Genomic DNA, 14,367 nt, shown 5'->3' on the forward strand with positions numbered 1-14,367 from the left:
GATACATGATAGTGTAGAATTTTTGTGTCTGTATTTTACCAGTTGAGAATTTACTTCTGTGGTAGTTCCCGTTATAAATCACATCGAGAAGTCTTCGTTAAGGTATAATAACAGTGACTTTTTTTTATACATATTGTCAGTATTAATCTAAGGACTTAGAAATCAGTATTATAAGGGAAGTTGGAATAAAACTTTATCATAAGAATGTCAGGAAAAGCAAGTATGGTGCATAAACAGAAATCTTAACAAAATAGAACAGGAAAATTTAAAAATTAAGCTTATTTTTTAAATAATAAAATATTGTAAATTAAGTTCATTAAAATTCTTTTTGATTTAAAAAAAAATTCTTTTTGATTTAAAAAATATCATTTACCTTGGATTCCTTGGATTACCTTGGATTTTCTGTGACTGTTTTGATTGATTATAGGAATTTATTTTTCTAGGTTTATTTTTGAGAGTGAGTGAGCAGGGGAGGGACAGAGAGAAAGGGAGAGAATCCCAAGCAGTCTTCCTGCTGCCAGCGTGGAGCCCAACTCCAGGCTCGATCTCACGAATCATGAGATCATGATCTGAGCTGAAATCAGGAGTTGGACACTTAACCGACTGAGCCACCCAGGCTCCCCGTTTATAGGAATTTAGAAGATACGCATTTTTTTCTTTTTTCTGTTCAAGTCCTTTAAAAATAATTTACTTAAAGTCAGGTGTAGTATATTTACAGTCTTAGAAAACTCACTTTTCTAATAGCTTAATGTGGCAAAGGAAAAAGTTTGTGAGATGTGGTTACATTGTTTTAAAAAAAATAGAATTTAAATGTTGAGTTGTCAACATAATGGAAGAGATAGTTTTTCTAGAGAGATTAAGTGAAACTCAGGAAAATGTTTAACACCAAATTGGTCTATGTAATAGTAATTATGTAGGTAATTCAGTCCACTGTTTTGAAGGCCCATTCCATTATACCACTATAGCAGTTAAAATAATTACTGTAGAAACTGTCCTAAGAGTTCTCTTTCTTTGCTGTGTTTTGTTAACATCAGATTTAACAATTAGACCAATAACTTCAGATTGCAGTGACTTAATTGAATGCCACTGACCACAATTTTTAAAACACAAAATATGTAAATATTGCAGGTGTAGTGATGGTTTGTGTCGTTCTGCGTTACATGAAATATCGCTGGACAAAAGAAGAAGAGGAAACAAGACAGATGTATGATATGGTGGTGAAGATAATAGGTATAAGTATTTGAAAAGATCGAAACTATTTCTAGAGTAGTCATGTGAAAAATTACAACGTGGTGTCCATTGATTCATTTGTAAATTTGTTTATTTTCAGATGTTTTACGAAGTCATAATGAAGCTTGCCAGGAAAATAAAGACTTACAACCTTACATGCCTATTCCACATGTGCAAGATTCCTTAATACAGCCTCATGACAGGTGTGTTCAAAATCTTGTGAGTCAAAGTAGATCTGAATGTTGGTATCTTCTGAAATCGTGATAATTATATTGAGAGTTGGGGCCCTTTTCAAGTAGACCTGCTTTACTTTTGTACTTTAAACTCTCCTTTCTTTCTAAACTCCCTGTCTTGTCCTCCTAATTTTGAGTGGCCTGATAGACAACTGGATTTCCAAATCATTATCACTTCTATACATTTTTGATTCTTTGTTGTCAGTTTTCACCTTATTTCTGTTAATTTCATCTTGATAAAGAAACAGAGATAGACAATAGCCAGTGATGTTTTACTAATAATGCCTTAAATATTTTGTTGTTAATGAAGCTTTTTAAATAAAAATACTAAATAATAACTCCTTGAAAATAAAAGATGATTCCACATCCTAAAGCAGCATTCTTCACTGTTAGCAACACCTCAGAATCATCAGTGGACTTTGGGGGGAAAAATTACTGATGCTTATGTTCTACTTCTGGAGATTGACATTCAGTAAATCTGACATGAGCTTCAAGCATCTAAATCTTTTTTGAAAAAAACTTCATAAGCAGCGATCAGAAAAATCAGAGTTAATAATAACCATTATCTAATACTTGAAAATTACAATAACCAATTACTGATACTTGAAAAAGATGACAAGCCAAGATGATAGTACATTTGTCATTTTGTTCACATGATAGGAAAAAGATGAAGAAAGTCTGGGATAGAGCTGTTGACTTCCTTGCTGCTAATGAGTCTAGAGTTCGCACAGAGACACGAAGAATAGGTGGTACAGATTTTCTAGTTTGGCGCTGGATCCAGCCTTCTGCCTCCTGTGACAAAATATTAGTAATACCTTCTAAAGTATGGCAAGGTCAAGGTATGTATTTTTAAACAACAACAGAAATAAACATCAGTTTTTCTAATTTTTTCAGCACGTAAAAGTGTTACATGTTTATTTATTTTTAATTTAATTTAATTTTTTTTTAAATATACGAAATTTATTGTCAAATTGGTTTCCATACAACACCCAGTGCTCATCCCAAAAGATGCCCTCTTCACTGCATGTTTAAAGGAAAATAGTACCATTGAAAGATACATGAAGGCAACGCTCCCTTTGCAGTTTCATCCCATAGAAGGAATTCGTATTAGTTTCTTTATATACTTCTACTTTCCTCCTTGCAAATATAAACATAAGTGGTTTATCTTTACTATAATAGAACACTATATACATTACTTTGAGTTTTTCCTTTTTCACTTACAGCAACTTAGTATTGTAGATCTAACTATATTCTTTTCCCCTAATTTTTATGCAGATAATTTCTGTTTTACGTATGTATAAAACATATATAAGTGAAACATAACTTTTTAACTGCTCTTTTTTCTGAGTTTTGCTTGCCTTCCTCTTTTTTATTAAGACTCCTCCACCTGCATATCCCTTGTGCCAGGTAGCTTTTGTGGCTATCTTTCCATATTGTTCTTAAGGCTTGCATAGCTACAAAAACAGGTATATGTAAATATATAGGAGAGTCTGGTGATTGGTTGCCTTAGGTACCCAAACCTCTATTAGTGATGACTGTTACCTCACTTGAATTTTTGGATGGTTAGTTGCAAAAATTAAATCTTGTTAGTTTAATGTGCATTTCAGAACTAGTCGTGAGTTGAGTTTCTTTAAATCTTCTTGTTGGATAAAAGCATATTTATCAATGTTTGCTAAACACAGTATTTATGAGAAAGTTAAGTTGTTTTGATATTGAAAAAAAAATCCAATCACTCTGTTCTCTAATTTTCACTGTTAAAGAGCTTGAATCATAATAATAATAATGATAGTCTTCAATAATCATGGCATAAAAACGATGCTTTGATGATGCCAAAGATGACACTAAACAATAAACTTTTTGTTTTAAAAGGTGTCTGCGGAAGGGTCTTATGAAATGAAAACAGAATGCAAAGCCAGTCAGATCAGATTACCTTAGTGCCTGTTGTAATGGTTATGAATTCTCAGTCTAATTTCTTCATGTAGCTAGCAGTTGGTGCTTATGTATGCATGTGATGTTCTAGAAAAGGCCATTATTTTGTTCATGTGAATTTATTATAGTTGTCTTATTTTTATTTTGTTTACTTATTTGAAGTTTATTTATTTTGAGAGAGAGACAGCATGAGTAGGGGATGGGTGGAGAGAGAGAGAGAGAGAGAGAGAGAGAGAGAAAGAATCCCAAACAGGCTTCATACAGTCAGCGCAGAGCCCCATGGGGGGCTCACACTCACAAACTGTGAGATCATGATCTGAGCTGAAATCAAGAGTCAGATGCTTAACCAACTGAGCCACCTTGGTGCCCTTTTAGTTGCATTTTTAAAATGTGAGATTTTCAAGATGAATCTAAAGACAGTTTCTTGACCTAGATAATCCAAGTTCTTATAAGTTAGTAGGGGGGAATGACAGATTCTTAAGTGCGTTAAATTGGATGCTCTATATCTAGAATTTAAAACCTCAAACTATTTTCATTTTATCATTTTCTTTAGATAGGAAAAGACTGCATAAGTGTGATATAAGACAACTTTAGGTCAGTTATATTAGTTGTAAAACTCAACTTGAATTGATAGAATAGTTTTAAAATGTCCTGCTACTTTGTTTCATCAGGGTTCTTCTGGTGTAGTATATGTTTGTAAACTATATGCCAAATACTGAGCTATCTTAATTTGAATACTTCTAAATTCACAATGTAAAGACTTATAAACTCAATCTCTCTTTACTTGACAGTTACAAGTCAAGTAATCCCTTGAAAGGGATTGAGAGTAAAATAATATGCCTGTTGCTTAGTTAGCAAATAGAAAAAAAATATAATGGCTGAGATTGTTATTCTGAAGGCAGAAAATCTTGGGGTAGAACCTAGTAGCCATTTGCTTAAGTATATCCATTCAAATTTTTTGGAGGGTTGTGATGATAAAAGTTGATAGACTCCTAGCAAGAGAGATTTGAGTTCAAGAGAATTTGATCATAAAAGAATTTGTTACAGAAGCTGAATAATGAGAAGTTGGTGGGATACTTCTTAATGATAATTACCTGTATCACCTCACTTAAGAACATATAGCCCTAATAAAGAAAGAATTTCATTTTAATATTATATTTTATGCCATTAAATGTGTAGTCTAAGTATAATTTAAATGACTGACTTATCTTATTGAAAATATTAATACATAAACTAAATTTTGCTTTCACTTAAATGTATCTGAACACAAATGTTGTACTGTAAGTAGTGCTATAGAGTGGGGGTGGGGCAGTTTGGTGGTGGTTTATGTAAAAAGATAGTTTAACTTATTAACAGGCTTAATGTTTATCCTTTTATAAATACTGTGGTTTAATTAAAAGGTACATGGCTGGAGGGTTGGTAATTATAGTAGTCTTTTGAATTCACTCCCACTATAAGCTGTTGTCATTTCATAGTATTTTTTCCAAGTAATTGTTACTTAATCAACCTTATTGAATTTTTAGTTCTCTTCCTAAAGGATTGTTAAGTATAGATTGGATTCTTATATAGTAGTAGTATCTCTAATGATATTTTAAAGCACTAGTTAAAAATCAAACCATACCTGCTGGAGAGAATTATTTCTGTTTCCAGCAGATGGAGCCTTCAGAATAAATAGCATTCATTTGAAGGATCCAAACATAATTCTTGAGGTATTTGAAATGTATCATCATTTGGTAACCACTGTCTCTCTGCTTGTACCAGGAGGTGATTACAATTTAGTTAGGGAGACAAAGCGTATATCTTAAAAATCACTTGGATCTTCATGATTACTTTGTGACTAGAATTGACCAGGAATAGCTTCTCCCAGAGCCATTATTTTGTGGAAACTTGGGTCCAGACTAGGATAAGATGGTATTAATGCTTCCATTTTCTCTGGTTCATTCCCTGCTGGCCCAGGCCAGTATTGGAATTTCAAGGAAGTCAGATGGCCTACAACTGAAAGGTCATCAAGAATACCACCTATACACTCTGCCAGAGAAGTCTAGGTGGTGCTAGAAGGTTCATAGGCTTTCTCGATCTGGGGTTTGGCAAAGATTTTTCATGTACAGTGGCCTTTCCCCCACCCCTTATCAAGCACTTGTGGGACATTCACACCCCAGACATTTCTTTTCACTAGATACTTCTGAAATCTTTCATTAATTTATTTTTTTCTTACAAGTTTTTATTTAAATTACCTTTAGTTAACATGCAGTGTAATATCAGCTTCAGGTGTAGAATTTAGTGATTCATCACTTACATATGACACCTGGTGCTCATCACAACAGGTGCCCTCCTTGATCCCCATCACGTATTTAATCCATTGATACACTCTGGTCTTTAGCCATAAACTCATCCTTTCAACTTTCTTGCTTTATATATATATTTGTTTGTTTTGTTTTGTTTTTTGTTTTAAACTTCCCATACTCTCCAATTCTTTGATATACCTACTTTTTCCAGTTTTTCAGTCTTCCTCCTGGCTTTATTTCTTTTCCTGTCCATCTTAGTTTCCACAACCCATCTTTCCAATCCTTTTCTTGCTAGTACCCTTAAGTCATCACCTATCCCTCTTAGCCTGGTAAATTCCAACCAAGGATGAAACTGTTTTGTCTATGTGCAGGTAGCTGAGCACAGCGGGGAAAAAGTCATACAGTTTTGCAGACTGGTATGTCATAAATAATCAACCTCAGTTGGGCCCTCAGCACTACCTGACTTTCATGTTCTTAAAATATTTTACCAGGTCACTTCACTTTCCTGCTCTGCTCAGTAACAATTTTAGATTTCTTTCCATCTTGTCAAACCTTTGCCTTTCTCTCCTTTCAGTTGATGACTCGAATAGAAGCAATCACATAGTCCCTGCCTCAACGTTCTACCACCAACTCAGTAAAATTGCCAGAATCCACACTCACCGCCTATTGCATTTGAAGAGTTCTCTCACTTAACAAAGACCTGAGCCCTTCCCTCTATAGGGAAGGGGATCTAAGCCCTCACGGTTCCATTCCCTCCAGTCTTCTCAAGCATCTTCTCTCACTGTGTTCTAAACCCCTGCCTCTCCTGGACCTTTTCATCAGCACTTAAACATGCTGTATAGTCTCTCTCATCTTTAACACACATTGTTAGAGTCTACACTGTTCTGTAGCTATCACTCTGTCTCTACCCATTCACAGCCACATAGCATTAGTTTACTGTACTCACTGTTTTTACTTTTTCACGTCCCATTTATTCTTCAGCTGATTCTAATCTGTTTTCCATCCCTGACATTCCATGGAAACAGCTCTCAGACATTCATATTGCTAAACCCATTGGACATTATTCTTTTCTGTCCTTATTTTACAGTGTTAACAATTGAGCTTGCTTTAAAACTTTCTCTGTTTGAGGGGCGCCTGGGTGGCGCAGTCGGTTAAGCGTCCGACTTCAGCCAGGTCACGATCTCGCAGTCTGTGAGTTCAAGCCCCGCGTCAGGCTCTGGGCTGATGGCTCGGAGCCTGGAGCCTGTTTCCGATTCTGTGTCTCCCTCTCTCTCTGCCCCTCCCCCGTTCATGCTCTGTCTCTCTCTGTCCCAAAAATAAATAAACGTTGAAAAAAAAAAGAAAAAAAAATAAAATAGATTAAAAAAAAAAAAAAACTTTCTCTGTTTGGTTTCGGGGATGCCGCTTTCTACTAGTTTTCCTGCTACTTCTGACCATTTGTTCAATCTTCTTTTCCAAATTTTCTTCTTTTCCTGGACCTCTAACGTGTTGGAGTTTCTCAAGGCCAGTGTCTTTTCTCATTCTACCTGTCTTCCTAGATGATCTCACACTCTGACTTCATTTACCATAGATATGTTGATAACTCCCAAATTTATATCTTGAATTAAGTCCTATGGTTTTCAGAGTTTTATACCCACCTGTATACCACCTGTATACTACTAGGATATGGACACCACAAATTGAACATGTGCATGAATTCAGTAACTTCTCTTGCCAAACGGACCTCTTCCCCCGGTGTTCTTGGTCTAATTAATGATACCCCTTCTCAGTTGGTTCTGCCATAAACCTGGGGGTCATCCTTAATCTCTTCCTTACCTCCCATGTATAGTTTTTAAACAAGTCGTGTCAAATCTACTCCGTATGTCCTGAGTCTGTCTACTTATGTCCATCTGCATTGCTGGCCTGTCTTACCCACGTTAGTATCCTCTTTCTCTTAAACAACTATGGTAATAACTTTCTAACTGGTCTCCTTGCATTCGCTTTTGTTTCCACCTAATCGATTTTCCACATAACAGTCTACTTTTAAAAATTATAATTTTAAACGATAGATCTCATCATATTATTCCTCTCCTTAAAAAAAACTTGAGTGACTTTCTATTGGTCTTACGGCAATGTCTGAACACTTTAGTGTGATCTTCATGGTTCTCAATAATCTGACCTGTCCCTGTTAAGGTTTATCTTTCTATTGTTCCTGCTCTAGCCACAGTGGCTGTCTTTTAGTTACTTGACTGCACTGAGCTCCTTCTTGCCTGGGGCTGTATATAAGCTATCACATTTGCTTGAAATGCCCTTTATACTTCTCTTCACTCTGTCTACTTTTATTACTTTTTGGGTCCCAGCATAAATGTTACTTCCTCAAGTGCTGTACTTCCAGACTACCTAAGTTACTTTCACAGCTTCCTGTATTCTTCTTTCTTAAGATTTGCCACAATAACGGGTTTTTTTGACACGGTTTCTCATCTGTCTCACCCACTAAACTGCAGACTCTGTGATAGCAATGATTGTCTCTCTTTGATTTACCTTAATATCCAGGGGTCTGGCTCCTAGGAAAAGCATGCAATGAATATGTTTTGAATGAACTAAATGGAACAGTGACAAATAGTAACACTAATTTGTTTTTTGTAGCATTTCATTTAGATAGAAGAAATTCACCACCAAATAGTTTGACACCATGTTTAAAGATTCGAAATATGTTTGACCCGGTTATGTAAGTATTATGATCAGAGGTACATGTAATTTTTATTTGGAATATCCTTACATTGTTATGTCTGTAATTGAACAATCTCTTTTACTTTTGAATCTCTAACTACAGAAATGTTATGTTTTTCTTTTCTCCTCTTTTGTTATATTTCAAGCAAAGGTCTGGCCAAAAGACACAGAAGTATAATAATTTGTTAAATTACAAATCTTTGTATGCACTACGAGTCCCCATGGCAGATAAATGTTTGAGTCAAATTAATGATACACGTGGTGATAAACAGTACTTTTTGTTAAGTATATAAATCTTGTCTGCCAATATTCTTTGCCTCATTAGGCAATATAGATAAATATCTACTATTTTTAAATTTCCAATCTCTGATTGTAAAAATTCTCTGCAAAGATGTGCACTTTTCCTTCTTAAGACCTGTCTACTTGTCCATGTAATATTCAAGAAACTTTTGTGTCCATTTAATATTTGAGAAACTTTTCTTTTATATGTTATAGCAGCACATGCATCCAGAGATTAGCACAGTCAAAAGTTATTGCCTTAGAATCTGTACTATTTCATATATAAGCTGCAATAATTTCTAGAATTTGCTTCCTAGATGTTACTTATTTGTCCAATGATACAACAGATCAGGTTCTGTTTTGTAAAAAGAATTCTAACAGTAGAAACCGTATTACTTAGAAAATACCCGTACATCCCATTTAGTAACTTATTTATTTCAAGAAATGGTTGATATAACGAGATTCCAAATCAGTGGCAACAAAATTGGAACTGTGGAGAAAAGAAACTCTGTCAGTACACATAACACACCCCCTCCGTTTTGCAGAGATACAAGCACTTAGCAGTGCTCTGATCCCTCTTTTGAGAAGCTGACCTCATTACTTAGGGATTAGGAAATCAGTGCCAGTCTAGTATTTTGTTACTAAGATGAAGATTTATGATTTAAAGTGTAGCCACTCTCCCTTCGGCTTGCCCTCTGTATCTCACAAGTAAGACAAATAGGCAACGGTGCAGCAGGAACTCTTAAAGTTCTTGTAACAGTAAGGTGATGCTTTGTGCAAAATGTTTGTCTTGTATCATTCCTCCATTATTTCGAAAAAGAGAACCCCAGAACACATTATTTACTAGGAATTGTCCTGAAGTTTAGGAATTTGAAAATATCATTAAAAAAAATAGTACTCATGTTTTTTAAGTTCACTACAGACTCATTAAAGTGTTAACGCTTGCTAGGGAGAAAAAAAGAAATGACTATAGGTACATAAGATTTCAGACGTAAAAATGACAGCACATTTGTTCTGCTGTGCTCATTGCCTCAGCTCTGTGCCTTCTTCCACTGGAAATGAGAGAAGGTCTGGGACTGTGAATGCCAGTATTTTTTAATTCTATATAGTACTTGTAACAAGTATTTACCTAACTACTAGTTTTAACAGTATGTAGTTTTGAAATTATTCCCATTCTGGTAGGGTTTATGTGTTGTAAGAGACAATAAAGACTTTTAACGGAATAGGAATATGGTTATTGATTTTTTTTTCCATCAATTTTTAGGGAAATAGGGGATCAGTGGCATTTGGCAATTCAAGAAGCAATTTTAGAAAAATGCAGTGATAATGATGGCATTGTTCATATTGCAGTAGACAAAAATTCACGTGAGGTAAAGTAACTTTTACTATCAAATTCTACATTTAGGATTTGTTGCTATTAAACTAAGACTGTTTCTTTTTTTTTCTCTTTCTTTTTTTTTTTTTTTTTTTTTTTTTTTTTTTTTTTTTTTAAATATCACAGGGCTGTGTATATGTTAAATGTCTGTCTCCAGAATATGCTGGAAAAGCTTTTAAGGCATTGCATGGCTCTTGGTTTGATGGTAAGAAGTTTGAGTATTACAAACATTTTAAAACAAATTATGGCTTACTGTTAAATTATACCAGATTTTAAATTAAAGAATATTAGGTCAGCATTTTTAGAGTAATAATTTAAGATTCCTTTATTTGCGTATTATGTTCATATGTCTTTTACCACAGTTTGTTTTTTGTAAATATTAAGCACATTTTTACAGATCTAAAATATTATTTTTATCTTACAACAGGGAAATTGGTTACAGTAAAATATTTACGACTAGATAGATATCACCACCGCTTTCCCCAAGCTCTTACTTGCAATACTCCCTTGAAGCCATCAAATAAACATATGAACTCTATGTCTCATCTTCGTCTTCGGACTGGCCTAGCCAATTCTCAAGGAGGTTCCTGAAAAGACTTTCTTCCACTCCTAGGATTGGTATTTACAATAGGAAAATTCCTGTTTGGCTTCTTGTCTTCCTTTTAAATGCTTTTTGTATGTAATATTTTTATTGAATACAGCTCTGTTTGAATGTTCCAGAAATCTTAAGGTTCCAAAGGGACTTAACAGTGAGGCAGCAATGCCGAGTAGACAGAATAATTGTTTCATTTAGTTTTTGGAGCTCAGTTAAGCCAATGCATTTAAAGTTTTGCATGAGGAACATTGACGTTATTAAGCATTTTCAGATGTGGTGGTTGTGTTTTTGCACCACAAAGTGTTTGGATAACCACACAAAAGCATGGTGAAGAGGCCTCTTGTATTTCCATAATTTCCTGTGAACTAATGTTGTGCATTTTTGTATACAGTCACCTGCATAGTTCCTTACCAGGCCAGTGTGGTAAAACTGTTAATTTCCCAATTTAACCTTAGGTTTCTATTGCTTGTAAGAGATTCATTTGTTACAGCTGGAATACAGGAAAATTAATTTGGGTTTAGTGGTTACATATACGTGTAGGTGGATGTACATGTACTTAAACTGGCTTTTGTATATATGTATAAATGCTGGGGGTTGGCGAAAGTAGTCTTGTTTTGTGAGGATGTCTGCATTAAAGCAGTAAAATAAGCTTCCTATTTTATTCATAATCTAATGTGTACATATGTATGTGTATATATGTGTGTATGTGTATATATATGTATGTGTATATGTGTATATATATACACACATATATACATATGGCTGTACTATCACATAGATCAAACAGCCAAACACCTGGAAGTATTAGATACAAGTTTAAAATATCTTTTATAAGTTTTATATAAAAATGTCTGAGTATGATTTTGTGTGAAAGTTACGATATCAGTTGTAATGGATTCAAATTTATGTGAGCAATAAAGATGCAATTGGCAGATATTGGAAAAGTATTTTGTGAAAAGCTGTATTTATTATAAATACTAGGACTATGTCATAGTACTATTGGGAGTAAGTCATTTTCCCAATTTATTTATAATTTAATGAAATGTCAGCTCCCCTGTTCTATGTCAAGTTTAAAGCAGGGCACATTGTTGCAGCAAAATGTGTCTTTGAAAATTTATATTTGAAATTTTGGGTCATGAAAGCTTGCAATATAGTAAATGCACGAGTGACTGTTGCTTTGTGCCTCGGTATTTACTTTGTTTCAGTAAAGTTGCTTTATTACTGTTTATGTTTTCAGACTAAAATCCTTGCTGAGCAGAGTTTACTTGTAACGTAACAATTGGCTTTTTAAAAAACAACCTGTTGATATATTGTTGTCAGTCCAAATGAATATGTGAAACAGCTGGAATTGTACCAATTTTGATTTTGTTTAAAGCTCAGTTTCCTTTTTGTTTTTTATTGTATATGTGTTGGGTTTGCAGCATGAACTTGCACAGATAATGCACGTTTTCTGGTTAAGTAAACATGATGCACACTGTTCTGTAACAGAAAACCCTATTGTGCCTTACCTATGTGCTTTTGTGGGCACCATGTTTATGAAAAATAAAAAATGATTTGTTATCTGAAGAGAATAAATTTTAAATTCTCAGTTTATGTCTCAGATGCTAAAGTGTGAGAATATAAATATATATATAATATATATAAAATAACCAATCTTTCTGTATTTTATGTGCATCATAGTGATTTATCTGAGCTTAGTGACCCCATCTTGTGACCTGTTGCAAGAGTGAATGTAAAAAACAGTTGTGGCATTTTAAAAGGTCGCCTTTTGATGCAGATGCATCTTTTTTTTTTTTTTGCTTCTAAAACATATTTCATGTAAACATTGTACATTTATTATTGTAATATATACTATTATGCAGCTTATTTTACCTGAAACTGTTAAGCCGACCAAGATCCCTCCCTGCAAGACAGATGGGAATGTGTATAATAACTAGATATTTGAGAAGTTCTGAAGTTTGATGTAATCTGTTACTTGTCCTGTTAAAAAAAAAAAAGAAAAAATTCTAATTAAAAATTTATTAGGTTTTTTTTTTTTAATGCGTCTTGGCTTTTAAAAAACTTTTTAATGCCCTGTGTCTTTTTTTTTTTTTTTAACCAGTTAAAATAGGTGCCTTTATTTTAAGTCATTTTGGGGATCTGTAAATATATGTATGTATGGTCATAAAGATGGATGAAGACCCTAAAGTTAACTTTAACCATCCATTCCTCAGCATCTTCCTTTTCTTTATGAAAATGTCTTTTTCTGACTCTCAAGTGTTTGGATCACAGAGGGGCAAGACTATGTACATCAGCTGTGTCACTAAAGCAGCAGTTTTTTCATAGCAAGACTTTCTCAAAAAAGGAAGCTATTCTTTTACACATTCTGCTCAAACTCCGTATCACCTTATAAACCAACAGTTTAAGGGCTAGCTACTTTGAATAGCATTGGTTTAGATTTTTTAATGGTTTAATCAAGTAAAAAAAAAAAAAGACTTGGTTAATCGGTCAGTTGGTAGACTTTTATTGATTGCTAACAAAGGTCAAGCACTGTTACTTGTTAGGGATGCAAAGATGAAAAAGACATGGCCCAGTCCTCAAGGTGGTTGCACTCTAGAGGAAGAACATAGAACAGATAAGTTAAAAGATAGTGTGGAGAATATAGTGAGAGAAAAAAGCAGAAGAAATCCTGGGAGTACAGAGAGGCACCTTTTGCATCTTAATAGATGGGAAAGACATAAGGCAGATGAGATAACAGCTGAGCCATATTTTAATTTAAACATTTATTAAACACTTCTTAATTAGTATAGCTACAATGATAAGTCTCCTTTCCCTTGAGCTCCTAGGGGAACTTTTATTCTTGTGATGAGCTCATAAAAATTGGTGCATGGAACTAAAGCTATGACAAAATCCATTTTCAGACTCATTGGTCTGTAGACTCCTGAATACCCTGTGAATATGGAAGCCTGATATTCGACTTCTTTATATTTTCCTTGTATGGTATTCACTGTTTGGATGGCAAGTTGTCTAAGTGAACAATGTTTTTTAATATCACATGCCCAGAATAATTCCTTTAATACGATTGACATTACGGTTCTCACTGCTCCTAGTAACGTCACATTATTATAGGTCATGTACATGGCTTCTTCGCCCTTTTTCCCTAGACTTATCTCGGCAAGTCACTTCTTCCAGATGACTCAACAGAGGATGCTAAATCAAGCAGAATTTGGGCAGCCACTCTTTTGGAAAGGATGCTGAGGAACAGGTACTTAAGAACTGAAAATAATCAGAAACCAAAAGTTGTGGTTTAAAGAATCTGAATATCCAGGATGCTCATCCTCTTGGTCCAGTAAGCAGGACTAGCTACTACTGCCTCTAAGCCTCCTTGGAGAAACTTTATAAACAGAAATACATCCTGATTACACCTGAGAACCTCTACTAGGGGCAGCAGGATAGATTCATTTTGTTGATTCTTAGATTTTAAAACCAATAGAACCCATGTACTTAGACTCACCTTTTTTTCTATGAGTGGGTGGACGTTGGAAGCCTGCACATGCTCCTTAAATTGAAAAGGTTATCTAGGCATAGAAAGCACATGAAAAAAGATTGATAAGATAAACCTACTGCATGTATAAACTGAATATAAAAGTAGACCGTGATAAGACCATGGAAGACCTTGTAGGTCACATTATGAAGTTTGGATGTTGGTTAAAGGGAATTCAGGTAAGGATTTGTTATGATGAAAAATGGAGA

General features: G+C 34.4%; 1 protein-coding gene across 1 annotated transcript in view; it reads left to right on the forward strand.

Moving 5' to 3' along the window:
* Nucleotides 1–12,210, forward strand: part of LEMD3 (LEM domain containing 3) — a 65,509-nt gene extending 53,299 nt beyond the window's left edge. Inside the window, exons 7-13 of the mRNA XM_030323140.1 lie at nt 1,129–1,230; nt 1,331–1,433; nt 2,124–2,302; nt 8,303–8,384; nt 9,930–10,035; nt 10,167–10,245; nt 10,468–12,210. Of these exons, the coding sequence (XP_030179000.1) occupies nt 1,129–1,230; nt 1,331–1,433; nt 2,124–2,302; nt 8,303–8,384; nt 9,930–10,035; nt 10,167–10,245; nt 10,468–10,631 (815 nt within the window). The 3' untranslated portion in view covers nt 10,632–12,210. The remainder of the gene's footprint in view (nt 1–1,128; nt 1,231–1,330; nt 1,434–2,123; nt 2,303–8,302; nt 8,385–9,929; nt 10,036–10,166; nt 10,246–10,467) is intronic.
* The last annotated feature ends 2,157 nt before the right edge of the window (nt 12,211–14,367 follow it).

This window comes from Lynx canadensis, chromosome B4 (genome assembly GCF_007474595.2).
Source record: "Lynx canadensis isolate LIC74 chromosome B4, mLynCan4.pri.v2, whole genome shotgun sequence".
Lineage (NCBI taxonomy): Eukaryota > Metazoa > Chordata > Mammalia > Carnivora > Felidae > Lynx > Lynx canadensis.